The sequence below is a fragment of the Pyrgilauda ruficollis genome, unplaced genomic scaffold, assembly GCF_017590135.1.
Source record: "Pyrgilauda ruficollis isolate IOZ18807 unplaced genomic scaffold, ASM1759013v1 scaffold364, whole genome shotgun sequence".
NCBI classification, from domain to species: Eukaryota; Metazoa; Chordata; class Aves; order Passeriformes; family Passeridae; genus Pyrgilauda; species Pyrgilauda ruficollis.
Genome location: NW_024525090.1, coordinates 88825 through 115261, shown reverse-complemented (window position 1 = coordinate 115261; position 26437 = coordinate 88825). Strand labels below are relative to the sequence as shown.

The window sequence follows — 26437 nt, the reverse complement described above, 5'->3', positions numbered from 1 at the left end:
TCATTTCGTGCCTTATCACAACAAGGGAGTGCTCAGCAAGACTTGCTCAGCCTTCAATAGTCCTATCCAGCCAGTGTGTAAGTCCAGTGGAGAGTGGAGACTGGCAGTGGATAATCATGACCTGAACAAAGTCATACCACCACTGAGTGCTGCTGTGTTGGACATGCTGGAACTTCAGTATGAACTGGAGTCCAAGGCAGCAAAGTGGTGCCACCATCGATATTGCTAATGCATTTTTCTCCATTCCTTTAGCAGCAGAGTGCAGGCCACAGTTTGCTTTCACCTGGAGGGGCGTGCAGTACACCTGGAACCAACTGCCTGTGGTAGTGCATATCCCCCTCACCAGGCTGGATTATGATCTGAGAAATGCTCATTAAGAGCATTCACAAGCAGTTCCTCTTGAGCTTATCAAAAACACTGTCTGTTCCCAGGAACCTGTGCTGTCTAATGAGCTCCTGTTTTTTAATGAACAGCCTTGGAAACTTATTTTTCTTGCCTGAATAACAACCCAAGTGGAATAATATTTTTTATATCAAGCTTTCAAAGAAAGTTACTGACCTGAGTTGCAGCCAGAATAGAAAATTATTATGACTAAAGTCCACTCTCTTGTGACCCTATCAACAGTGGTCCTAAATAAGATCCTTTGAGCTCTCCTGGACTGCAGCAGGCTGTTACCAGCAATGTCCCTCTGAGTAGGGTCTCTCAGAGCCAGTGAACTCTCAAATTTGCTATACTCAGAGGATCACCAAATGACAACAGTGGATCCTGGGCTGATACCCTCACTCCTCAGGAGTCAACCCTTCACCCTCTGAGAAGATGCAATGGCATCTGAAGCGAGTATCTCACTGAATTAGGGGGGATTTTTTCACAGGTACCATCTTTGTACATGCACGTTTGCATATGCTGTAGCAAATATACCAGGAATGTTGTTCTCCTAGATTCTCAGGTACTTTAGATTTGTAACTAAGTTAGGACTGCATGTAAGTTACTGTTGTAGTATAGTAAATTCTATATGAATCCTTTACTAAATTGCTTATTGATTGAGTTTAAGTACTATTAAGTTTAAATGCTGTTAAGTTAAATGAAGTGCTGTTTGTCAAGTCCAGGGCTCAGTTTATCATTGGAGTCTACTTTGAAGCTTGTGACTCAACAGGAGTGTCTTTCATATTTCTTTTTTACCCTTACCATTTCCTAGCCTCTTGTCTTCCCCTCCTCCTGTCCCAGCCTCCACATAGATAGTTTTGTGTTTATTTTGATTTGGATTGACTGATTTTGGATTTTTGTTTGCTTTTTCTCTCTGTGTTTTAACCATCTAGTAAATAAAAGAGTGAACCTTGCCAATGAACTTTGTCATCATGTGGCTTTTTATATTAAACTTTTGCTGGTGATTAGGTGAACTTAAAACACTCATTCACAACATTGCCCCAGGAGTAGAAACACAGCCCGCTATTTGCCATGGACTGATCTAGACTGCACTGGAAAGGAGTGAGGCTCAAAAATACTTACAGTACATTGATGACATCATCTTGTGGGGCAACACAGCAGAGGAAGTTTTTGAGAAAGGGAAGAAGATAATCCAAATCCTCCCAAAGGCCAGTTTTGCAATAAAACAAAGTAAGGTCAAGGGACCTGCCCAGGAAGTTCAGTTTTTAGGAATAAAATGGCAATATGAATGTCATCAGATTCCAAGGGATATGGTCAACAAAATAGCAGCTACATTCCCACTGACCAGCTAGAAGGAAACACAGGCTTTCTTATGTGCTGTGAGTTTTTGGAGGATGCATATTCCAGATTACAGTCAGATTGTAAATCCTCTCTATCAAGTGACATGGAAGAAGAATGATTTTAAGTGGGGTCCTCAACAACAAGCTTTTGAACAGGAGACGGTTCATGCAGTAGCCCTTGGGCCAATCAGGACAGGACATGATGTAAAAATGTGCTTTACACCACAGCCAGGGAGAATGATCCTTCCTGGAGCCCCTGTCAGAAAGCATCAGGGCAGACTTGAGGTCAACCTCTAGGTTTTCGGAGCCAGGGATACAATGGATCTACGGCCTGTTACACCCCAACTGAAAAAGAGATACTGTCAGCTTATGAGAGGCTTTGAGCTGCTTCAGAAGTGATTGTCACTGAAACACAGCTCCTCCTGGCACCCTGACTTCCAGTGCTGGGCTGGATGTTTAAAGGGAAAGTCCCTTCAACACATCAGGCCACTGATGCTATGTGGAATAAGTGGGTTGCACTGATCACACAGCAAGCTTGAATAGGAAACCCCAATTGCCCAGGAATCTTGAAAGTCATCATGAACTGGCCTGAAGGTGAAAATTTTGGACTATCGGAGGAGGAGAAGGTAACACATGCTGAGGAGGCTCCACCATATAATCAGCTACCAGAAAATGAAAAGTGATATGCTCTCTTCACTGACAGTTCCTGCCATATTGTAAGGATCCATTGAAAACAGAAAGCTACCATATGGAGTCCTACATGGTGAGTTGCAGAAGTTATTGAAGGACAAGGTGGATCAAGGCAAGTTGTACCTCAAGGAGATTTGATTTTTGGGTGAGAACAGTCTGCAATGTTGAATTGTATAATACTGGTTGCTGAATGACACTGCCACTGTATGTCATAACTACCATGGACAATGAGGATGGAGTGCTCCAGATACACCAGTCCTGATGCAGCTTTCAACCAGCCAACAGCACACCAGCTCTCCTGCCCTGGAAGACATCTAGGATGGATAGAACCTACAGTCATGGACTAAATGAACTCAACAGATATCTTGGAGGGATAGCCATTGACTATGGCAATGACACCCGTGATTGTGCATATATGTGTATATATATATATATATATAGTTGGAAGGTATAGGGGTGGATGATGTTCTGGTTCTGGCCAAGACAGGGTTAATTTTTGCTGTAGCCAAGAGGGGACATGTCTAGGACCCGGAGGTTGTTCTATACTATCTCATGTAATTTTCCAGGAATGGGAAAAGTGGTCCCTTCCAGGTCAGGGTAGTGTGGCAGAGGTCAAGTATTGTTGGGCTCCATTTGGTGTAGTGGTAAACATTTCCATGTAAATTTCTCACCTCTCTTATACACTTTTGGTATTAATATTGTTGCTGTTACTGTTTGTTTTCTTATCTCATTGCTGTTTCTAGTAAATTGTTCTTATCTCAACCCATGTTTTTTACCTTTTGTACTTCCAATTCTCCTCTCCATCCTGACACTGGGAGGGGAAGAGTGAGTGAGTGGCACATGGTCTGGGGTGTTTCAGTGGGAACACTAAATTGGGGAATACCATTCCTAAACCACGACAAAGGACTTAAGACCAAATAAAATTTCTGTTGCATTTTTTAACCACCTCACTTTAAAAGAGCTTTCTTTTATAGGCAAAAAAGGATTGTTGTGTTTATCCACAGTCTGCGATATATTACTCATTGCCTAATGAGTAATATAAATAGCACACAATTGGACAAACATAGTCTATATGCAATAAAGAGCAATTCACAGTATTATCATGGAATATGATTATATTAAATTTTAGAGTTTTAATAAGACCATTATGGATACTTCTGTTAAATGGAAAAACCAATATTGATTTAACAAAGACCATATTCTTAAACTCTAGCTATCACATGCCAAGTTAACATATCAACTTTCATAGACTCTATATCTTACCACAGAACAATTTTTAATATACCATATATTTGGTTACATACTAAATCTTAGCTAGTTTACACACTATTATGCAATATAACTATATTGTGTTAAATGTTATTTATTCAAAGATCTTTGCAACAAACAAAAAGAATTCAACTGTGCTAGTGAAGTTCTGAACTTCTTTTAAGTAAAAATGTTTTAAAATGTTTGTTAATGAAAGAAGACAAATGTATGACTACCAGTAATCTGGGCAATGTAAGTTAGTTAAGCAACAGGAGAAAAAAACTTGTTTCTTCTAAGCAGAAGAAAGAGATAAAAGGGAAACCTTTTTCTAAACCAAATGAAAAATAATAAATTGATGTTTTACAGATAACTGGAAACTAGTTCTAACCATTTACTTAGGAAAGGTTGGAAATGCAAACAGAAGCAATTAAAGAAAGTATGCTAATGATATTGTATTTTAAATGAAAATATGGAACATTAAAAATAATTAAACCATCTGTACTAGAAATAGTGCTTTATGATCAGTATTTTTCAATGAAAGATCAGAAGCTATGCTATCCAAGATTTCATCTTCAGGTATTGTTCATGCTGTTCTTTCTAAGAACACATGTAGTCTACATTTTCATCTGCATTAAATAAAAACTGGCAGAATGCATGGTCTGAAGGATAAGACACCTTCAAAGAAAATGGAAATAGATGTTTCTGAGGTTCTATTTTTCTTATGGCCAAAGCAGAAGCTGGAAAGTTTTGACTGAATCACTGTATATATATAGATCAGAAAAATGTTCCCACTTTGCTTTTTTGATAAAATAAGAACTAACAATAAAAATTTTTTTTAAAATGTGTGGAAATAATTTTTTTTAAGTCTGGGTTTCAAAGCTAAAGGTACCTGTACATTGGCAAAATCCACACGGTTGAGATCACTGAGCATCTGGTTGATCTGAGAAGTGTTCTGAAGCACAGCCCGAGCTGCCTGAGCCAGGTGATTGAGAGATGTGTATCTTCTCAAAGTCTGGGCAAAGGCACTTACAGTGGCAACCTATGAAGAAATCCATTTATCTTAACACATTGTATTATCAACCAATCTTCTGTTTTGTCTATTTTAATTCTAAAATTGCTGTATTAATTTATGAGCCCTCAGATATTGCAATTCACATATAATGGAACAAATACAGTTTTTCCTATGTTTTTTTTTTTTTGGCAAAACAAAGTTATTTCCAACCCCATGGTTCATGTTTGAAGTTTAACCTAAATATGACACTTAGCATAAAAGTTAAAATGCTGCTATTTTTAGATCTTTAATGACATCTCGTGTACAATTGCAGAAAGAGAAGAAAACTGCAGTCAACTTTGTTTACCTTGCTTTGTATCATTCTCTGTGGAATATTGTTCATGGCACTGGAAAGCCAGCCTTCAAGGCTTTTTGCAAAATTGCGAATGGCCTGAGTCAAGGCACCTAAACATTAAAGAATAAAAATAAAATGAAAAGGATGGCAAGGTGCCTCTCTTGAAACCTTTTGCATCTTCAGTATTTAAATATTCCACATTGAGAACTACTGCATTTATTGGCTCAGAGACTTATCCAGTTACGTTTGGATCCCTATCATTACAAGAAGTATGTTGATAAGCTGTAGTAAGTTCAGTAGAGGGCCACTGACATGGTCAGGGAGCTGGAGCACATACCTTATGAGGAGAGGCTGAGGGAACTAGGTTTTTCAGCCTGAAATAGAGAAAGTTTAGGGGGGGATCTAATAGAAGGCTTTTAATACCTACAAGGTATCAAGAACAGACTCAGCCTCTTCACAATGATGCATGGCAGGAGTGATGAACACCGGGCATAAACTTAAAAAGGAGTGATCCTGACTTGATAGGAGAATTTTTTTCACCTTGAGGACAGTTAAGCAGTGCCAATTCATGGCCCTTCATTGGACTCTCTTCAGTATGTCCATCTCACTCTTGTACTGGGGAGACCAGAACTAGATACAGGACTACAGGTATACAGCACACAAATGGTGCTGAATAAAGGGGAAGGATCACCTACCTGGACCTACTGACAACACTTTGTCTAATACAGCCCAGGATACCACTAGCCCTCTTTGCAGCAAGGGCACTCTGCTGGCTCATGTTCAACTTGGTGTCCACCAGGACCCACTGGTCCTTTTCTGCAAAGCTGCTTTTCAGTTGGTTGGCCCCCTTGGCATGTACTGGCACATGGGATTGTTCCTCCCCAGGGGCAGGACTTGGCACTTCCCCTCGTTGAACTGTATGAGGTTCCTGTCAGCCCATTTCTCCATCCTGTTAAGGTCCCTCTGCAGCACAACCTTGTGATGCATCAGCCACTCTTCAGTTTTGCGTCATCAACAAACATGCTGAGGGTATGCTCTGCCCCATCATCCAGATCACCAACAAAGACATTGAACAGTGCTAGACCCAGTACTGACCTCTGGGATACACTGCTATTTACTGGCCTCCAACTAGACTTTGTACAACTATAACTATGGGATTCTCTGGAGTGCTGCAATGGATAAATACAGAATCTTTAGGGGAAACAAGACAAAAAGGTGATCTATATGAAAGAGGAGCTGCAATGCATAGAGCTTTGCCAAAGGATGGATGATAAGTCAGTTCAGAGCTTAAGGGTCCAGGTTAGATTACATAATAACATGGGTGATGTTGTGGGCATCTGATACAGCCTACCTCATAAGGAAAAAGTAGATTAAGTCTTGTGGTGGCTTGACCTTGGCTGACCGCCAGGTGCTCACCAAGCTGCTCTATCACTCTCCCTTTTCAACAGAACAGTGGAGAAAAATACAAAAAAATGCTCATGGGTCAAGATAAGGACAGGGAGATGACTCAGCAATTGCCATCACAGGCAAAACAGACTCAACTTGGGGAAATTAATTGAATTTGTTGCCAATCAGAGTTGGAGAGAGATATAAGAACAAATCTAAAAAAAACTTCCTCCAACCCTCACTTCTTTCCAGGAACAACTTAACTCCCAACTCTTCTACCTCCTCCCCTCAAGTGGCCCAGGGCAACAAGAAATGGGGGTTGCAGTCAGTTCATAACACTGTTCTCTGCCTCTCCTTCCTCCTCACGCTCTTCTCCTGCTCCAGTATGGGGTCTCACCCATGGGAGACAGTCCTTTGCGACCTTCTTGAACATGGATCCTTCCCATAGGCTGCAGTTCTTCACAAACTGCTCCAGCATAGGTCTTTTCCATGGGGTAAAGTCCTACCAAAACAGACTGTTCCAGTATTTGTCTCCTCACAAGGTCACAGGTTTGTAAGAGACGGTCTGAAGTTTCCTTCATTTGCCTCACGACTGTTGCAAGGACAGAGACCGGTACCCTGAAGACCCTGACTGGAGTTCTGGCCTGGTTGAGGTGGATGCTCGCCAAGTGATTGTTCACAGCTGTGTTTACAGTGCCACCATGGTATACTGCTTTCTAGCAGGGCCTGGCAAAGGAGCGACTCGCCCTATATGCTTGCACCTGCTTCACAACAATAGCCCATGAATTTCCCCACCTCTTGGCCAAATGAACTTTCTGGGGTAACTTTGGTGGTTCCCCATGGAAAATCCTCATCTGTTTCATGACCACCGTGATGAACGGAGATTGAAGCCCCCTCCCAAGGACTGAAACTGAGACCCTTATAATTCTGACACAGGGGCACTGGCCTGACTGAAGCAGGATGTCTGCCAAGTGTTACCTGCAGGTGTGGTCGTTGGACCAAGAAAACAATGGCTCCCGCTCACTGCTGAGATTGACTTATCCTGTTTCGGAACATGGACTGTCTGTACCCATTTCCAATAGACTTATTCTTCATTGTCTTTTACCTGTTCCCCCCTTGACGGAGGACTATAATAGACCCCTGAGTTAACCAAGACCTCGAGATTCTTCCCGACATGACAAGACAGATCTATTGGCTGGACCACAAGGATTTCGTCTACGTCTGGTAGCTATACCCCTTTCCTCTCTTTCTCTCTCTCTCTCTCCTTTATCTCTTTTCTAATCCCTCTATCACATTTGCTGTGGGCACTCAATAAAAGGTGTATTTGTTTTGATTAATACTGAAAACCCCTTCGTGTTGTTTTTTGCACTCTGAGATCAGTTAACGAACCATCACGACCCCCGCTTATACGAGCGGATCGTGACAAGGTTCCAGCAGAAAACCTGCTCTAGCATAGGCTCCTCTCCACCGAACCACTGCTCATGACAGGACCCTGCTCTAGCATGGGCTCTCCATGGGCTGCAGCTTCCTTTGGGGTACACCCACCTGCTCTCGTGTGGGATCCTCCATGGGCTGCAGGGTGACAATGTGCTTCACCATGGTCTTCCCCATGGGCTGCAGAGAAATTTCTGCTCCAGCAGCTGGAGCACATTCTCCCCTCCTTCTTCACTGACCTTCGTGTCTGCAGAGTTGTTTATTCTCACTCCTCTCTCCTGGCTGCTGCTGTGACCCATTTTTTACTCTTTTTTAAAATATGTTACCATAGAGATGTCACTAACGTCTCTGGTTTAGACTTTGGCCAGCAGCAGATCCATCTTGGAGCCAACTGAAAGTGTCCCTTTCTGACATGGAGACAGCTTATGGTATCTTCTTATAGAAGACATCTGTGCACCCCCCACCTCTACCAAAAGCTTGCCATGTAAAGCCAATACAGGTCTCCTTCAGGTACCTGGAATAAGCTTCATGTTTACAGGCTCCAGTTTTGCTGAGGGACTTGAACAGCAGAGCTGTCCCTATCTGCTAGAGGGACAACAAAGCAGAGCAAAAGCAACCCAAGAAGACAGTTGAACAGTGCAACTGGTCACCCAGAGAGCTTTGTGTAGCTTCCATCTGTAGATGTTTCCAAGACCTGACAGGGTAAAGCCCTGAACAAACAAGTCTGAATTCAGCATTGACCATGCTTTGAGCAGGAGGTTGGACTAGAGACCTCCTGAGGTACTTTCCAACCTGAATTATTCTTTGATTCTATATTATGTAACAATTATTTAGTTTCTGATTTAAAAAACAGAACTGACCATTTCACCTAAGACCCCTTAAAAAAACTTATGATCAGCAGTGAAAATTATTTTTGGCATTCCTACAGGTACATCAGTAATTGTACCAACTCTTTCCTATCTCCTGAAAACTTTCATCATGAATTTTCTGCCATAAATTTTTTGCCTTGGTGCTTTTGCTTTTAAAGAGCAAAAACCCACAGGAAATGGCAATTATTGCACTAGTTCAGTTTCCTCAAGTAAGCTTGAAGTACCCTGAACCATTACCAACATGTTTTTCTTTTAGTTCTGAAGAACAAAATGAAATGTGCAATGTTCAATGATGGTATTGATAAGGAATATATAAGAATGTATTACACAAACAATGTAGGATTGCTCATACTGGTGTGAAAATTTGGTGGTGGAGAATGAATGCTGCTACAGTAATAAAGAAGAAAAAACCAGAAAAGGGAAATATTATCTATAAGTGATTTTGGTTTTACTACATCTAAGAAGAAACAGTGGAAATAAACAGTGAATTTTGTTTATGAGGCAAAACAGCACTTTTGGTAGAGTAAGAATTAATTGCTCATGAAAGTCACCTAGTATGAGAAATGTCCTTTTTCAGTTTGAGTAATTGATGAATCCTGTAAATAAAAACTTCTTCTAGCAAAGTTAGCCAATTTGCTTTAAAAAGAAAGAAATATTTTATATTTTAAAGCATTATTTTCTTCAAATTTATAGTGATAACTGGTTTATGTAACTGTCCCCAAATGTGAATGCTCATCTGAAATTTAATTTGGACTTATAAAACTTCTGAATTAGCTCTATGGAATGGGCTTTTTCTTTTTTTTCTTTCTTGAGGTTTCCAGGCAAAGAGCAAACACTCTGTTTCACTGTCAATCATTTAACCCACATGTTTCTACATTAACATTTTTGTATGCACTTGCTAATTAACAAAGCATTAGCTCATGTTTATTTATTACCTGCAGAATAAAAAAAAAGCTCATTCAGATAGTTTGCAAAGTGTTACTAAACACACATTAAATGATACAGCAAAAAAAAGTTTAAAGGAAAACATGTATTTTTGTATAAGCCTTCAAAAAGCTTGTGTTTCTCATCTGAAATATTTCTTCTACATAAAAAACCAAGATTTTGCAGTCTTTCTGGTATTTGTAATTGCTGAAATTGACAGATACAACATGAAAAATATCTTGAACATAACTTCTCTGTCTGGAAGAGGAACTCCCAAACAAGTTTGGTGCTATCCATCTTGTCACTTGTGAAGAGATAAAAAGGTCATTCTCAGGGGAAAGGATCGATTGTCATTAATACACAGTGGCTCTGGTCTTTTGCTAGAATCATAAGATAATAAATTTTACTCCTGACTGAAGTATAAAGTGTTTGGCCTCTTTTTAAACAAACAAATGTGGCTTTTCCCTACACAGTAGTTTTTCATTTATTTTGTGGGCACTGAAATGTTTTCACAAAAATTTCAACTAATCAAATTTTACTTAGAGCTTGCTTTTCAAAAGGTTTTCTTCACTATTAATTTATTTTATGGTAATATTTATTAGGCAGTTATGTGAAAGAGTAGGTTTCCCCAAATACTGAAAATCAGGAAAAGAAAAAAGATGAAACTCAAAAATAGAATTATCAGTTTGCATCCTTACAAAATTAAACACATTTTCCCTTTTTTTTGGCCAGCTGCTGTTGGTACCTTTCTGATTATCCAGAAAAAAAAGAAACCTACCTATGATGGGGTATTTCTACAAAGCAGTACTTGCAAATATTTTCCTGAGTTGCTTCTTACAGCATAGCTAACAGAGGCAGACAACAGATGCAGTACTTGTGTCAGAAGAGAGAACAGCACTCATGTCCTCAGCAATGGTGTTATTGTGTCACAGAGTACCACCTCCAGCCATCAGAGCAACTATCCCTATAAAGTCAGAGTCCTCAATCCAGACCGAACTTCTGAGGGAAGATGCAGTTCAGAGTACAGCAAGTGCTTGGGGTCTCTTGCTGAGGCTGAAGCAGAGGGGGACAGTTTCCTTGCCTGCAGAAGGTGTGCAGTGGAACAGGACCTGTGTTGCCAAGGAAGTGCAGGAAGAGGTCAGCAGACTGTGCAGTATCAGAGAAGGTGAGAAAGAGATCTACTGGATCTTTTTCAAGACCCTGCAGCCTGAAGTCTCAGCTGTATTTAAGGAGAATCAGGTGGTCTGTGCTAATTGGATTAGGAAATGGCAAAGGCTGGAAGCCTGTGACTTCTGGAAACAGAAAGAAGGCTCCTGCTTCACCTGCATATCTCCAACAAAGAACAGATGCAGTACCCTCACAGCAGATGAGGGTCTGGGAACTCTGTCCAAGAGCTAGTTAAGCCTGAGCCATGCAGCAGCACCAGAAGGAAGTGATAACTGATAATAATGGGAGACTCCATGCCATGGAGATTGGGGCCCACATCTGCCAACCTGACCTGCTGTGTTGGAAGATTTACTGCTTGCTGGGGGTTGGATCTGGGATGCTGTGGCGATGCTGACAAGGTTTGTCCAACCCTTGGATTATTACTCCTTGCAAATCTTTACGTGGGCACCAATACGGCCAGAGGAGACCTGGAGCATATAAGTGTGACTACATGCATCTAGGGGCAATGGTCAAGGGTATGGGGGCCCAGGTAGTTTTCTCATTGGTCTTTCCAGTGAAAAGCAAGAGCTTGAGGGGGAATGGAAGTATCCTGTGGGTCAACAGTTGGTTGCTCAGCTGGCAATGACAATTGGCATTTGTATTTTATGACTATGGGGACCCTTCTTTAAAGACTGAAGACTGTTAGAGATGGGATCCACCTGACCAAGTGGGGCAAAACCATCTTTACCACCAGGCTGGCCAACCTGGTGGGGAGAACTTTAAACTAGAAATAATGGGGGATGGAGATGATGACCCACAGTCAAGTGAAGGAGTACCGGAATGAGTTGGTAAGCAGAGTGTTATGGAAAAGAGCTTGTAATTGGCAAAACAGAGCTGAAAAGGAGACACTGCTGGACCAAATTCTTACAAACAAGGAAACTTTTCTTACAATTCTTACAAACTGTTGGTGATATAAAGCTTGGGGGGAGTCTGAGCTGTATTAACCATGAAATGGTGGAGTTGAATATACTGAGAGGATGGAAAAAGGCAAATGGCAGGATAACAACTCCAAATTTCAGGAGAGCAGACTTTGGCCTGTGCAGAGAACTGCTTGGAAGAATCCCATGGGAGACGGTCCTGGAGAGCACTCTGGATCTGGGAGACCTCTTTGATATTCAAAGATCACCTCCTCCAAGCTCAAGAATAGTCCATCACAATGAGTAGGAAATCAAGCAAAGGTGACAGGTCTGCGTGGATAAACAAGGAGCTCACAACTAAACTCAAACATGAAAAGGAAGCACACAGGAGCTGCAAAAAGGGGCAAGTGACTCAGGGGAAATGCAGAGACACTGGCCAAGTATGCAGAAATAGGGTTAGGAAAACCAAACTGGAGTTGAAACTGAAGAGCAACATTAAGGGTTTCTACAGGTACATCAGCAGAAAAAATGAAGACCAGAGAAAACATGGGCTTGGTGCTGAATGGAGGCAGGGAACCTAATGACAAAGGCTGAGGTACAGGATGCCTTCTACACTTGAGTCTTTACTGGTAAGGACTACCTTCAAGAATCTAAAGCCTCTGAGACCAGAGGAAAAGTCTGCAGCAAAGAAAAATTCTCCTCAATAGAGGATGACCCAGTTAGGAAAGCATTAAAAAAATTGGAGAGGCATAAGTCCATGGCCCTGATCAGATGCACCCATGAATGCTGAGGGAGCTGGCTGATTTCACTGTGAGGCCAATCTCAATTATCTTTGAATGGTCATGGTGATCAGGGAAAGTTCATGAGGACTAGAAGAAAGCAAATAACCATGTCCCTAAGCACCACATCTATGTCTTTTAAATACCTTTTAAAACTGACCAGAACTTGTGGGTCCCTAAGCTCTCAAAGCAGATTCCAAGGGTACACTGCTATATTTCTCCCTTAACAGCTTTTTTTGTTTCTTAAAGTCCAGTGTAACAACTCTGCTGATATTTTTTTCTCACTACACTGAAAATTTTAAACTCAAACATTCCATGATCATAGAATCATTAAGATCATTGAGCCCAACTGTTGATCGCTGTGGGCAAGACAGCCACCAACCATCACATCTCCCAAGAGTCCTTCTCTAGTCAAAAACTGGAATGGACTGCCCAGGGAGGTGATGGAGTCATCATCCCTGGAGGTTTTAAAAAAAAACTGGATGCGACACTTAGTGTTATGGTGTAGATGACAAGGTGGTGATTAGTTAAATGGTGGACTCAATCTTAGAGGTCTTTTCCAACCTAAATGATTCTGTGAATCTGTAATAATATTTACAACACACAGATGTTTTGGTTTTTCCCAAGTAGAGCTTACCCTATGTCAAGGACTTTTCAGTATCTCATGCTCTGCCAGTGAGGTGCACAAAAAGCTGGGAGGAAGCATGACTGGGACAGGAGACCTGAACTGGCCAAATGGATATTCCACTCCATAGAAGGTCATGCCCAGGATATAAACTGGGGGGAGTTAGCTGGAAGTGATCAATTGCTGCTCAGGGACAGGCTGGGCATCGGTCAGCAGGTGGACAGCAATTATCTTGTGCATCACTTGTATTTCTTGGGTTTTATTTTTTTCCCTCTCTCCTTTTCATTACAATTATTATTATTGTTATTATAATTGTTAACAATATTAGTATTATTAGATTTTAATTTGTTTCAATTTTTAAACTGTTCTTATCTCAACCCACAAGTTTTACTTTTTTTCTGATTTCCCATGCAGCTAGTGGGGGAGGGAGCATCTGTGTGGTACTTATTTGCCAGCTGGGGTTAAACCACAACACCATCTAAGTGGCCAGAATATTTTGGGGGACTGCATCAAAGGCCTTACATAAATCCAGGTGGATGACATCTGTAAGCTCTCCCATTTTCCACTGATGCAGTCACTCCATCATACAAGGCCACTAGATTAGTCAGACACGATTTGTCCTTGGTGAAGCCATGTTAGCTGTGTCTAATGTCCCCCCTGTCATCAATGTAGCTTCCAGGAGGATCTGCTCTGTTAAGGAAACTACCCAGTCTGACCATACACGAGACTCCTTGGAGGCACCAGCTCAGGCTGTTTCTGTGCTGCTGTGCAGTGAATAAATTGCTTTATGGAATGAGACATCTGAGATTGCTATGGGAAACCTGGGGTCGAACTGGTAAGGAAACCTGGTCTGACTGCATGTGAGTAAGGTGTGCAGGGGCTCCCTTCAGCTCACTGGAGCCACCGCTGTGAAGAGGCTTTGGTCCCAGCAGTTAAAGTCTGACATTTGGAGTGTGACTGCCAGAGACTCTCCTGAATGGTAAGACTGGGAAGTTTCTTTTACATGCTCCATGATCTTACAGGTAACAGGTAAGGCCAACTGGTCGGTAGTTCCCAGAATCCTTGTTTTTACACTTTTTAAAAATGGGTGCAATGTTTCCCTTTTTCCAGTCACTGGTGATGCAGTCTGACTGCCATGACTTCTTAAATGTAATGGAGAATGGCTTGTGAACTACATCAGTTCCTTCAGGACCCTGATATGCATCTTGTTGGGTCACGGAATCATAGAACTATTTAGGTTGCAACAGACCTCTAAGATCATTGAGTCCAACCATTAACCTAACACTGCCAAGCCCACCACTGAACCATGTTCCTGAGTGCCACAGCTACGTCTTTGAAATACCTCCAGGGATGGTGACTCTAATGCTTGACAATCCTTTCAGTGAAGAAATTTTTCCTAATATCTACTCTAAACCTCTCCTGGTGCATCATGAGGCCATTTCCTCTTGTCCTATCACTTGTTACTAGGGAGTATAGGCCTCCACCTTGCTGCAAGCTCCTTTCAGGTAGTTGTAAAGAGACATAAGGTCTCCCCTGAGCCTCCTTTTCCCCACACTCCAGCTCCCTCAGCCACTCCTCATAAGACTTGTGCTCCAGACCCTTCACCAGCTTCGTTGCCTGTTTTTGGACATGCTCCAGCACCTCAATATCTTACTTGAAGTGAGGGGCCCAGAAGTGAACACAATATGAAGTGCAGCCTCACCAGTGCCAAATACAGGGGAACAATCACTTCCCTGGTCCTACTGGCCCCACTATTTCTGACACAAGCTAGGATGTCTTTGGCCTTCTTGGTCACCTGGGCACACTGCTGGCTCATATTCTCCCCGCATAAACTCATGACATCTTTGTAGTCCTCCTGAGTTTCCTGTCCCTCCTTCCAAAGGTCATAAACTCTCCTTTTTTTTCCCCCAAGTTCCAGCCAAAGTTCTCTGTTCAGCCAGGCCAGTCATCTTCCCCACAGGTTCATCTTTCAACACGTGGGAACAGCCTGCTCCTGCGCCTTTAGAATTTCGTTCTTGAAGAATATCCAGTCTTCCTGGACTTCTTAGCCCTTCAGGACTGCCTCCCAAAGGACTCTCTCAACCAGTCTCCTAAACAGGCCAGTCTGCTCTCTGCAAGTCCAAGGTAGCAGTTCTGTTGTCACCCCTCCTTACTTGTCTGAGAATCAAAAACTGTCATTACATGATCGCTTTGCCTAAGACATCACCCAGCAGTACATTACTGTTCACATACAACAGGTCCAGCAGGGCACCTTCCTGAGTTGGCTCACCATCTGTGTCAAGAAGTTCTCATGCACACACTCCAGGAACCTCCTAGACTGTTTCCTCTCTGCTGTGTGGTATTTTCAGCAGACATCTGATAAGTTGGTCTCCCACAAGAACAAGGGCTAGTGATTATTAAGACTTCTCCCAGCTGTTTATAGAATATTTCATCTGCCTCTTCATCCTGGTTGAGTGGTCTATAACAGACTCCCACCATATCTGTCTTGTTGGCCTTGCCCCTGATTCTTGAGTAAACACTCAACCCTATAGACACCATCATTAAGCTCCAGACAGTTGAGTCAGTCCCTAACATACAGGGCTACCCTACCATCTCTCCCTCCTCGCCTTTCCCTTCTGAAGAGTTTATAGCCATCCACTGCAGCACTCCAGTCATGTGAGTCATCCCACCACGTTTCTGTGACGGCAACTACATCATAGTTTTCCTGCTGCACAATGACTTCCAGCTCCTCCTGTCATCCCATGGACTGATGTATGCTCAGGTTCCTCAGGTGGTCACAAACCTGATCTTCTCCCATGATGGGAAGGACTTCTTTCTCCCAGTCCCTACCTTGAATTTCAGGGTCTTGAAAGATGTGGGAGGAGAGATTGCCGGTGTCAGGGCAGTCCCCCAGAAGGATCAGAGCCTGTGAGTGTGATGCTTCCTGTAGCTGAAGTAAGAACACTTCATCAAAAGGCTCCCCTTGATTGGGCAGTCTGTAGCAAACACCAACCACGAGGTTTCCTTTGTTGGCTTTTCCCTTATTTTTACCCAAAAGGTCTCAACCCATTCAGTACTTGTTTTCAAAGACAGCTCTCTCCAGTCAATTTTTTTTTACACAGAGGGCAACCCCTCCACCCCTTCTTCCTTGCCTGTGCTTTCTGAACAGTTTATAGCGATTGATTGCAGCATTTCAGTTGTGTGATTTGTCCCACTGTTTCAGTGATGGTATTAAATCATAGCTTTCCAGGTGCACAGAGGCTTCCATCTTTTCCTGTCGTTATCCATCCTGCATGCATTGCTATAGAGGCATTTCAGTGGACCTATCAACCTTGTCACCATTTTAGAGGAACACAACTTAATTCCTTTGTGGCATTTTACAGGTGTCTCCCTGTTGGTTCCTAATATTAATTTTATGATTTATTTTAATATTATATTATATATATGTGTGTGTGTGTTATTATAATTACATTTCAAGATTTAACACAACATACAAAACATGCAATAAATGTTTTTTAAAATAATTTATCCTTCCTGAAAAACAATTTAAAAATCATTTACTCCCAAAAGCAGCCATAAAAAAGTACCATGGATGCTATAAAAGAATGCTCTATTCCTGATAATGGTTAGTTTGCCATAATATTCGAATCAACCAATGAGTCCTTCATACTGGAAATTGAAAATAAACTATAACAGACTGGAACAATAAACAAGTCTTAAGATGTTTGATAGTGTTATGTTGGTTAAATAGGTATCAAAACTGATAAGGTTTTAGCAGCTGCTGATAATACATTAATGTTTAATTATCCAAAAATAAAATGACAAAGTATATACATTTTACTTTTTTTAACAACTAGAACTTATATATAAAAAACTTAAACTAAAGCCTACTGAAGTCAACAGAAAGACTGTCTTGACATTATTGAACTCAGTCTCAGGGCCATAGTGCATTCACAGCTGTCAGTTAGACTAGAACTAGTATATTAAAAAAGCCATTTTTATCTTTAATAAAAACTTAGAATTTGCAGTTAAAAAAGGCATAACTCATAAGAAAATATATTCTTAAAAATTCTATAGGCTTTCCTAAATACACTTAAACATCCACTCTGCTTTTCTTTAAATACAATGCTTACATCAACTCCGGTACACCTTTCTAGTCAACAGAGTTAAGGAAAGATCACACACGTGATGTTTAGATCTTTTGAAATCATTCCCAAAAGTTTCGCGAAGCTCAAAAATCTCACCACATAAAACAAAACAAAAGACAGTCTTATGAAATGTTATCTGTGTTTAACTTACTAGGAATAGGTCTAAGGACGTCAGGAATGAGAATCTCCACCAAAGCCTGGTACATCACATGGTCACAGTTATCCATCCATTTCAGAATAGACTCATTTTTGCACAGAGTAATTAGTTTTCCTTTCGGAAGTCGACTTTCTATTTCACTCAGATTGCTGTTGTGAATAAATGTAACAAATGGAAATGCATTCACATACAGATAAGAAAAGTGCAATGCATTTTGAAATAGATTATTTAATGAAAACTTTATAGATGCCTCTGTTACATCCAATTGAAACTCTAACTTTGTCATATGAAACTGGGGGGGAAAATGGCCTCCAAAGCTCTGCTCCAGACCATAAATAATGCAGAGATATGATAAAAATGGTCCTTGCAATTTAAACAGACCAGACAACATATTGTGAAAAGATACTTTGAATTTAGTAATCCAAAGGAAAAAATAGATGTATACAATAATTTCAAGGCTGCAGTTCGACATATACCAACACCCCATATATCAAATAGCAGACAACACAAATTTAACCTGAAAAACTATTGATATCAGAAAAGGTTCTTAGCCTATATGTAAAACTAAGTCTTCTGTTGATTTGACTCCTGCTGTTATATCATGATGGTGAACAGTAAGCAAACATACATTTACTGACCTCAGTTCAATAATAGCCGCATCATCAGCTGGAGCAGAGGGAGAATAGCGCCAGAAAGTTTGCCACAATTTTTCTATCAGGCTAAACTGAAGATTCACAATAACATCCACTATTGCCTAAAGAAATATAAAATCAGTGCAGAAAGTCTTCTAAGTGATTCTCCCCACAATTCTTTCCAGGGGTATAGTTACCCCTGGTGATTTTGCAGAAAAAATATTAAAATGTATGCTTATAAATAAACATATAATATCCTTTTTAATAACTTTGTAGCAAAAATTTTTCCAGCTGTCCGGACTGGTGTAACCAGAAACTAAGATCAGGCCAAGTGACTAAGATCAACCCTCCAGAAAAGAGCCTAAGCACATATATCAGGTGAATTCACTTAAACTGAACTTTTAACACTATTGAAAACACAAAGGAAACCTATTTCATTAATTTTGTTACTTCATTACATGCTTTAAAGCACCTTCAACAATAATTTTAAAACACGTTATTCAATATAAAATTCAGCCTTAAGTTCTTAAGCAACCTGTTTCTTTAAAACTTGAAGAAAAAAATTAGTTTGTTTTTAACATAAACATTACAAATAATAATTTAATACAATTTCAACTCATATTAAAAAAGCAAAATTCTGAATATATATTATCTAAAGTTTGTTTTATCTAAAATTCTCAAAAGCTACACATGATTACATTCCAGTATCAGTATTCTATTACATGTTATTTTTTTTTCCTGTTAAGAGAAAAATTTCAGGGGTCTGTTTGCAAATGTCCTTTCTGAATAAGCAAAATATTTGAGAATCACATAAGATACAAGTAGGCTGACTGTAATCTGTTTTGTGTTAGTCACCCTGTTGTACTGATTCTCACTAGAAGACATGAATTTTCAAATAATGATTTCTGTGAAAAGACTTTTCTTACCTCACAGTGTTCTCGATAAAGACTTTGCAGTGATTTTATGTCCTCAAGGGTAGTACCATCTGGCAGAGAAGATATTTCAACTTCTCCAAACTCTGGAAGTACTCGAGATGCATCTATTTCCATGACAACATAACAGAAGAAAGATATTGCAAATTATGCCAATTACAGTTTGATCAGAAAACATTTAAGGATGATGTAAAGAAATAAAGTCTAGAAGGTCATAATGCCCAAAAAGGAATGTCTTTCATACTTAATATGTTTTAAAGTTGCAATAAAATTGTGAGCAAACCAGCTAGCTATTTTTAAAACAAAAGATGCTAAATTATTCTTAAGAGGTAGCAGATAAAAATGATTACACATACATATTGTATCTGTATGTAAAAAAAAGATAAGACTAATTTTCAGAATATTCATGTCAGTATATAAGAGATCAATATAATGTAATAGTTTTATTTTGATCAACCAAAGAGCTTTTGCATTGACATGCATGTTAGGGTTTAGTAGACTCAGCAGCATATATTTACTTGACATTTAAAAGCCTTTCAACTGTAGCCAATATGCGCTTTTACTATTTCTCATAAGTGTTTCCAACAGATATACTGGTATGGGGGGGAAAATGCACTGTCAACTAGGGGGACAGTGGAAAGGAAAATTCAAAAACCTGCTAACTATAGCCAAAGGTTCCCAATGATTGTAGCAACAGCAAGGTTGTGCCAAAAGATGAGATGCTTCAAAATCCCCAATATATGAATTCAAAACAAAGTGTACAATTACTGCAATAACACAATAAGCATTTTTACATTAGCAAATGTAAAAGCCAGGATGCCATTGGCCTTCTTGGCCACCCAGACACACTGCCATCTAAAGTTCAGCCGGCTGCTGACCAGCACCCCCAGATCCTTTTCCGACGCTTTCAAGCCACTCTTCCCCCAGCTTGTAGCATTGCATGGGGTTGTTGTGACCCAAATACAGGACCCAACACTTCACCTTGTTGAACCTCATGCCATTGGTCTTGGCCAATCTATCCAGCCTGTCCAGATCCCTCTGCAGAGCCTTCCTACTCTCCAGCAGATCAACACTTCTGGCCAATTTGGGATCATCTGCACAGTTACAGAGGCACATTCAGTCCCCTCATCCAGATCACTGCTAAAGATATTAAACAGGACTGGCCCCAATACTGAGCCCGGGGGAATACCACTTGTGACCAGCCACCAACTGGATTTAACTTCATTCATCACCACTCTTTGGGCCTAGCTATCCAGTCAGTGTTTTACCCAGCAAACAGTATATCCATCCAAGCCATGAACAGCCCCTTCCTCTGGGAATGCTGTGGGACACAGTGCCAAAGGTTTCACTGAGGTTTAGGTGGACAATATCCACAGCCTTTCCTTCATCCACTAGGCAGGTCACCTTGTCATAGAAGAAGATCAGGTTATAGAATCATAGAATGGTTTGGGTTGGAAAGGACCTGAAAGACCATCTGCATCAGTTGTGTGACTTGTTCCATTGTGGCAGCAGCTCTCTGGCTACAGAGAGTGGCACACAACTTTCCCAGGCATTGTGCTGGGAAAGGCTGTGAGAAGATCAGAGAAAAGAATGATAAACAATTCTTATCTTCACTTGCTGCACCTGTTGTTGTGAACATATGGAATGTGTTATGGAGATTTGTTTACCAAAGGGTGGTTTCTTAATTAGCCAATGGTGATGGGGTTTTAATTAAAGGACCAATTAGGACAACCTGTGTTGGACTGTTTGTAAAGGCGATGGGTTTCTTAATAAGTATAGTAGAACAAAGCGATTGATTAGCCTTCTGGAATCATGGAGTCAATGCTAATGGCGTCCCCAGCTGGGGACGCCATGCTACGACAAGTGGTGATCCCGAAGTGTTTGCAGCTAAGGCTGACGAACTGGGGGTCGGGTGAATCCCGACGCTCAGTGCAGCCTAGGCCGAAGAAACAGGACCTTAATGGATCCAGCCAAGTTCGCAGCCGAGGCTGAACACGGAGCGGTCTGCTGACCCCTCATAGAAATCGCGTCTGGCAGCCCTTCATGGAGTTGCAGGCTGGGTGGAGCCGCCTCAGGACCCCGCTGGGACCCCGCCGGGACCCCGCCGGGACTTCACTGGAATTTCGCCAGGACGCCGTCAGACCCCAGCTAGGACCTGTGGCGCCCCGCGCAGCCCGCTCGTCACCGGACACCTTCGGCTTCCCCGGAAAGGTAACATTAACCTCTCCCCGAGTCTTCCTGGAGAAGATCTGTCCCTTGGGACCGCGTTTTGGCCTCGTAGCCTAAGGGCTGGGGCGGGGAACAGATTTCCCAACAATAGCACTGCCCGCGACCCGGGGTGGGCTTGCGGTTTGGAAAAGGTGCCTGCAGAAATGGGCATCCGATTTTCTGTCAGAAGAGGAAACTCTTGCAATGTGGGAACTTATGATTCGTCATAAGACTCCCTATGTCAGAAGAGGTTCTCTACAGGTTTTTCAGTTGGGCCAAAATTCATGGTTTCCCTGTGGATGAGGAAACCTCACTGGATCCGCGGGCCTGGGACTCACTGGGTCTCTGTCTCTGGGAGGGACTCAGGAGGGGAGATGCAAGTGTACCTCGACTACTACCGATCTGGTCAATGCTTTCCAGAGCTCTAAGGGGCCGGACCCCATGGGAAAGCGAATCCACCTCAGCAGGCACGTCCCAATTGAACTTGGAGGTGCACCTCCCCCCGGGCGGGCGGCAATCAACCTCTCCGCTACAGCCAGCCGGGGAACGATCCTTTAACGGACAGCCGCCGCTGGTTCCTTTCCCCCCTCCCCCCCCCGCACCGTGGGAGGGAGGGCAGAATTGCTCACAGCGCACCCAGAGCAGCTCTCGCCTGACTTCCCGGCGCATGCGCAGGAAGGACCGAAGCCTTCAGCAGCTCCGCTTCCACGGTCAGCAGATACCCCGACGGGAGCCACGGTCGCTCCTGCCCCTTTGCCTTCGCCAGCGCGAAAAGGACCATCGCCTCCTCCCCGCCCCGTGCGGCGTGTGGATCGGCCCCGCCGCTGGGTTTCCCCCACCCTGAACTGCAGGAGGGGGCGGAGCTGCCTCCGCCGCTGACAAGGGAGGCGGCCGGTTCCGCGACAGCGGCCAGCCCCCCCGCGCTGGAGAGCACATCCAGCCCCCCTGCACCTCAGCCAGCAGCTGGTTCATCAGCAGCAGTGCCCACAGCGCCGGCTGGGGATGCTCCGCCGCCTCCAGCCAGCTCGGCTCCCATCTGGGACGCAAGCTGTGGCGCTGAAGAAGATCCCCAGCCTGCCTCGCTGCTCCCAGCTGGTCCGCCCCCCACTGCTCCCTTCAAGTTGCCAGGGGACACGGACAAGGACAGCAGCAAGCACCAACAACCTGTCCCTCAGAAGGGGCGTGACCTCGCAGCTGGGCGCCGGCCCGACCGTGCTGCGAAATCTGAAGACCAACGTTCCCCTGGAATCAGCACCTTCCCTGCCGTGCCTTGGAGCACCCCGTGTGTTCCGCTCTCATTCGCAGGGCGGGACGAGCGGGGTCCCGAGAGGCTGTGGCCTGGCCCATGCCCGGGAGGAGCGGGGGAAGGGTGAAACGCCGGGGGGATTGCCGAGACATTGGCTGCTTGGTGGGGGCGGGCAGCGAAGGAGAAGGCAGAAGTGAATCGCCCGTCCGGGGATGGGCTGTCCCAGGGACCCCAGATCCAGGGGCCCCAAATTACACCAGTACAAAGCTGGGGGAAGGGAACGAGCCAAATGAATGTGGGCTCGGCAGCGGCAGTCACCGCCCGCCCGCCGGGTTTGTGTCCCTTGGCCTGCCCGCTGGGGCCAGGTCCCCCGCCCCACCCACCGGGGCTGAGTCCTATGGCCCGCTGCCGCTGCTGGCCTTCTGAAGAAAAAAAAAAACAACAAAAAAAAAAAAAAACCCAAAACGAAAGAGCTACCGTCTTCACTGACAGCTCAATGTGCTGGAAGGCCACGAGTCACCTTCGGCCCAAGTGGTTGAATTAAAGGCTGTGGCCATGGCATTCCAGAGATTTTATCAGTACCTCTGAATTTGATAACAGTTTTACACAGAAACATATATAGAAATAAGATAAAGCATATCTCAACCATTTATTCACTCAACCATTTATTCACTCATAAGTTTTTTCTTAAGAACCCTGTTTTAGAAATGTGTCAAATGACACCCTCCAATTAGAGCTTGGGCTGTGGCCAGGTCCTTACTCTACCTGGATGGGGATGATTGATTGACAATCAACCCAGATGTTTTCTGCATCCAAAGGATTCAAGTCATTTTGTCTTGGCAATTTGGCCACATATGTATATGACAGCTGAGCCTACTTTCAAAGGAAGTTTGGAAAATCATATCCGGACATGATTTCTAACTGCTGATTTGAGGTTTATCAGCTGTTGCAGACTCTGGGATGACAGTCAGTGCTATAGTGCCTGATAATTATATAATGTCATATCTGTTATTGATTATGTGCATTATCTGATTGATTTCTAATTGTTGTTAGTAACCTTCTTCAGCTGTTCTCTGTTTCAGGATTCAGCTGTTCTCTGTTTCAGGACCAAGAAGGACATTCAGTGATGTCAAAGATCAACATCTTCAGATAATGGACCTTCTGAAACTCTAGTGTTTGGACTTTAAAACAATGATCACTCATTGCATTCTCCAAAGAGACATTGCTGTTTGCTTTTCTAATATTGTAAACCTTGTTTTAATGATATGATAGATATTCTACAGGTAAAGAATCTCCCTGACCATTCTAAGTCAGCATCTGATTGAGGTTCTGATTGACAACCAGCAGATTGCTGAGGGAACCTCTTGAGCTGTGTTTGTTCTCCTTCCTGCAAAGGGCCCTGCAGAGGACTACAAACACTGCCTTTTTTCTTTAAACACAAAAGGGTGAATTGTGGCTGCAGCTCTCTCCACAGAGAGCAGCAGGCACAACTTTCTCAGGCACTGTGCTGGTAAAGGCTGTGAGAAAGCTCAGAGAAAAAAATTATAAATAATTCTTATCTTCACTTGCTGCACCTGTTGTTGTGAACATATGGAATGTGTTATGGAGATTTGTTTACCAAAGGGTGGTTTCTTAATTAGCCAATGGTGATGGGGTTTTAATTAAAGGACCAATTAGGACAACCTGTGTTGGACTGTTTGTAAAGGCGATGGGTTTCTTAATAAGTATAGTAGAACAAAGCGATTGATTAGCCTTCTGGAATCATGGAGTCAATGCTAATAGCGTCCCCAGCTGGGGACGCCATGCTATGACAGTTCTATCTTGTCTCTGTGATGGCAACTATGTCATAGTTTTCTTGCTGCACCATGGCTTCCAGTTCCTCCTGTTTGTTGTCCATGCTGAATGCATTGATGTAATACACTTAACTTGTGTTATTGATCCACTATCTTTTCAGGGGGAGAAGCTCTAATTTCTGCTTGACCATTCTCATCTGCTTCTGTGGTTTCTAGCACATCAATAACCCATGCATCCTTGCTACTGCATGGATCTCCATCTCCTACCTCTATCAAGACTACAGACTGAAGGGACCTCCTTAGCACACCATCTGTCAATGGCATGCCACCTCTAGGCTTATCTCTAGTGTTCCTGATTTTATTCCCTTCAAATCTAGTCTAAAACTCTCAGTGAGCCCTGCTAACTAATAAGGATCCTTTTCCCCCTTTGAGACAGGTGTACCCCAGCTGTTGCCAGCGGGCTCAGTGTCATGTAAAACAACCCATGATCAAAAAAAACCCCGAATTCTGCTGGTGACACCAGGCTCAGCACCAGGTATTCATCTGAATGATTTTCCTGTTTCTACCCTCATCATTCCCTGCAACTGGCAGAATAGAGGAGAAAACTGTTTGCACCAGATCCTTCAACCAGTCATCCCAAAGCCCTGGGGCTCCTGTCTGTTGTCCTCAGATGTTGTTTTTTTTTACTTCATTGTTGACCACCTGAAAAACCAGTAATGGATATTAATCAGAGGCCTTTTCCAGGCTACAGAGTTTCTTGGTCAATGTCTCTTACCCAGGCCTCAGGGAGGCACCAGACTTCCCTATGGGTTGGGTCCAGTCAGCATATCAGGCCTCTGTTCCTCTCAAAAAGGAGTCACCAATGACAATTGCTCTTTTTTTCTTGACTGAGGCAGTTGTGATGCAGGGGGTAAACTTACTCACCCTAGGCAACTCCTCCAACCTGGACAGACCTTTGTCCATATTGTAGTGTGCCCATGTTGTATTTGTGTTCAAGAGACAGCTGGATATGGCACTTGGAGATATGGTTTAAGAGTGATTATGGGGGTGATGGGTTGATGGTTGGACTAGATGATCTTGGAAATCTCTTCCAACGTTGATGATTCTGTGCCTGGTGTTCAAGTTCTAGAGCCTCATACTTATTGTATTGCAGCTGGGAAGGCGAGGTAGGCCAGGAGGGGATTTGCCTATTGCCTTGAGTAGACACATGTTTCCATTCCCTCTCATCTCTTAGGTCCCCTCCTTCTGCCTGGTAGTGACAGTGTAAGGGATCCTTTTCTTCTTGTGGTGTGGCCAGCTGGTGCATTTGCCTCAGGAATGGTAGAAAGTGGCTCGACCATTCAGAGTCCCTGATACTTCTTTTCTACCTCCTCTCTTAGATCTGCCCCTGGGCTGAGCAGATAATCCACTTCAGCACACCTCACACAGCTGTTGTCTCTACTGCCATCCAGTACCAGTGCCAGGCTCTGGCATTCCTTGTAGCCCAAGACCTAGATGGCTGCGTGTTTTCGTGGCAGCTCTGTGTCACCACATCCTTTCTGGCAAGTCCAAAGGACATAGCTCCCCTCCAAGTGGATACCATAGCTGAGCTCCTTCTGAGAAGGTAATGACCACCACCTGAGCTCTCCTCTCGAGCTGGTGGGTGACTGCATTCTACCTTCCTGAACTGCCACACCCCACCCTGTTTACCTACTTTGTACCTTAGGAGCTGCTTTTGTAGGGGTGTGTCAGAGACTGGAAAGATCAATGTCTGGAGACATTTTGGGATGCTTGGAATGTGTGTAGTAGTGGGTGGGTCCAGCCTTGCTCGGGTGAGGTGGTGCCCTGCCCCTCATACCCCCCAGCCCTGCAGTCTCTGTCAATCATAGCACACTGGAGGCAGCCCCCCAAGTGTTGCCTAACCCAGCCCCTGAGTGGCTGATCAACTGGAAGTCCCACCTGGGAGGAAGGCCCATGAAGGGCCAAGGGTTTAAGAAGGCTGAGCACAAGGCAAGCATGTTGTTCTTTAACCCTACCTTCATCTTGGAATTTTCTATCTGTTACATTGCTAGAACCCAGGAGTTGGTAGCTATATGACTCTTGCGATATCTTTCCTGTCTTCCTCCCTTTCTTCTTCTTCTAACTTTCTTCTCATGGAACGTAACATCAAATGGGTTTAAAGGTTGCTAAGTTGAATGGGCTAAGATGATGCCATGATAAGTGTTTTATGTTGTACTAAATGTTTTGCCAAAGTTTCTTGATTTTCTGTTTTTTG

The 26437-nt window shown here is 43.0% G+C and overlaps 1 protein-coding gene across 1 annotated transcript in view; it reads right to left on the bottom strand.

Annotated features, from left to right (window-relative positions):
- Positions 1 to 17337: 17337 nt before the first annotated feature.
- The window catches only part of LOC121358005 (transcription factor RFX3-like), a 96088-nt gene continuing 86988 nt past the window's right edge, over positions 17338 to 26437 (bottom strand). Inside the window, exons 8-10 of the mRNA XM_041475834.1 lie at positions 18931 to 19043; positions 18011 to 18126; positions 17338 to 17521 (exon numbers count right to left, since the gene is read on the bottom strand). Coding sequence (XP_041331768.1) covers positions 17338 to 17521; positions 18011 to 18126; positions 18931 to 19043 — 413 coding nt within the window. The remainder of the gene's footprint in view (positions 17522 to 18010; positions 18127 to 18930; positions 19044 to 26437) is intronic.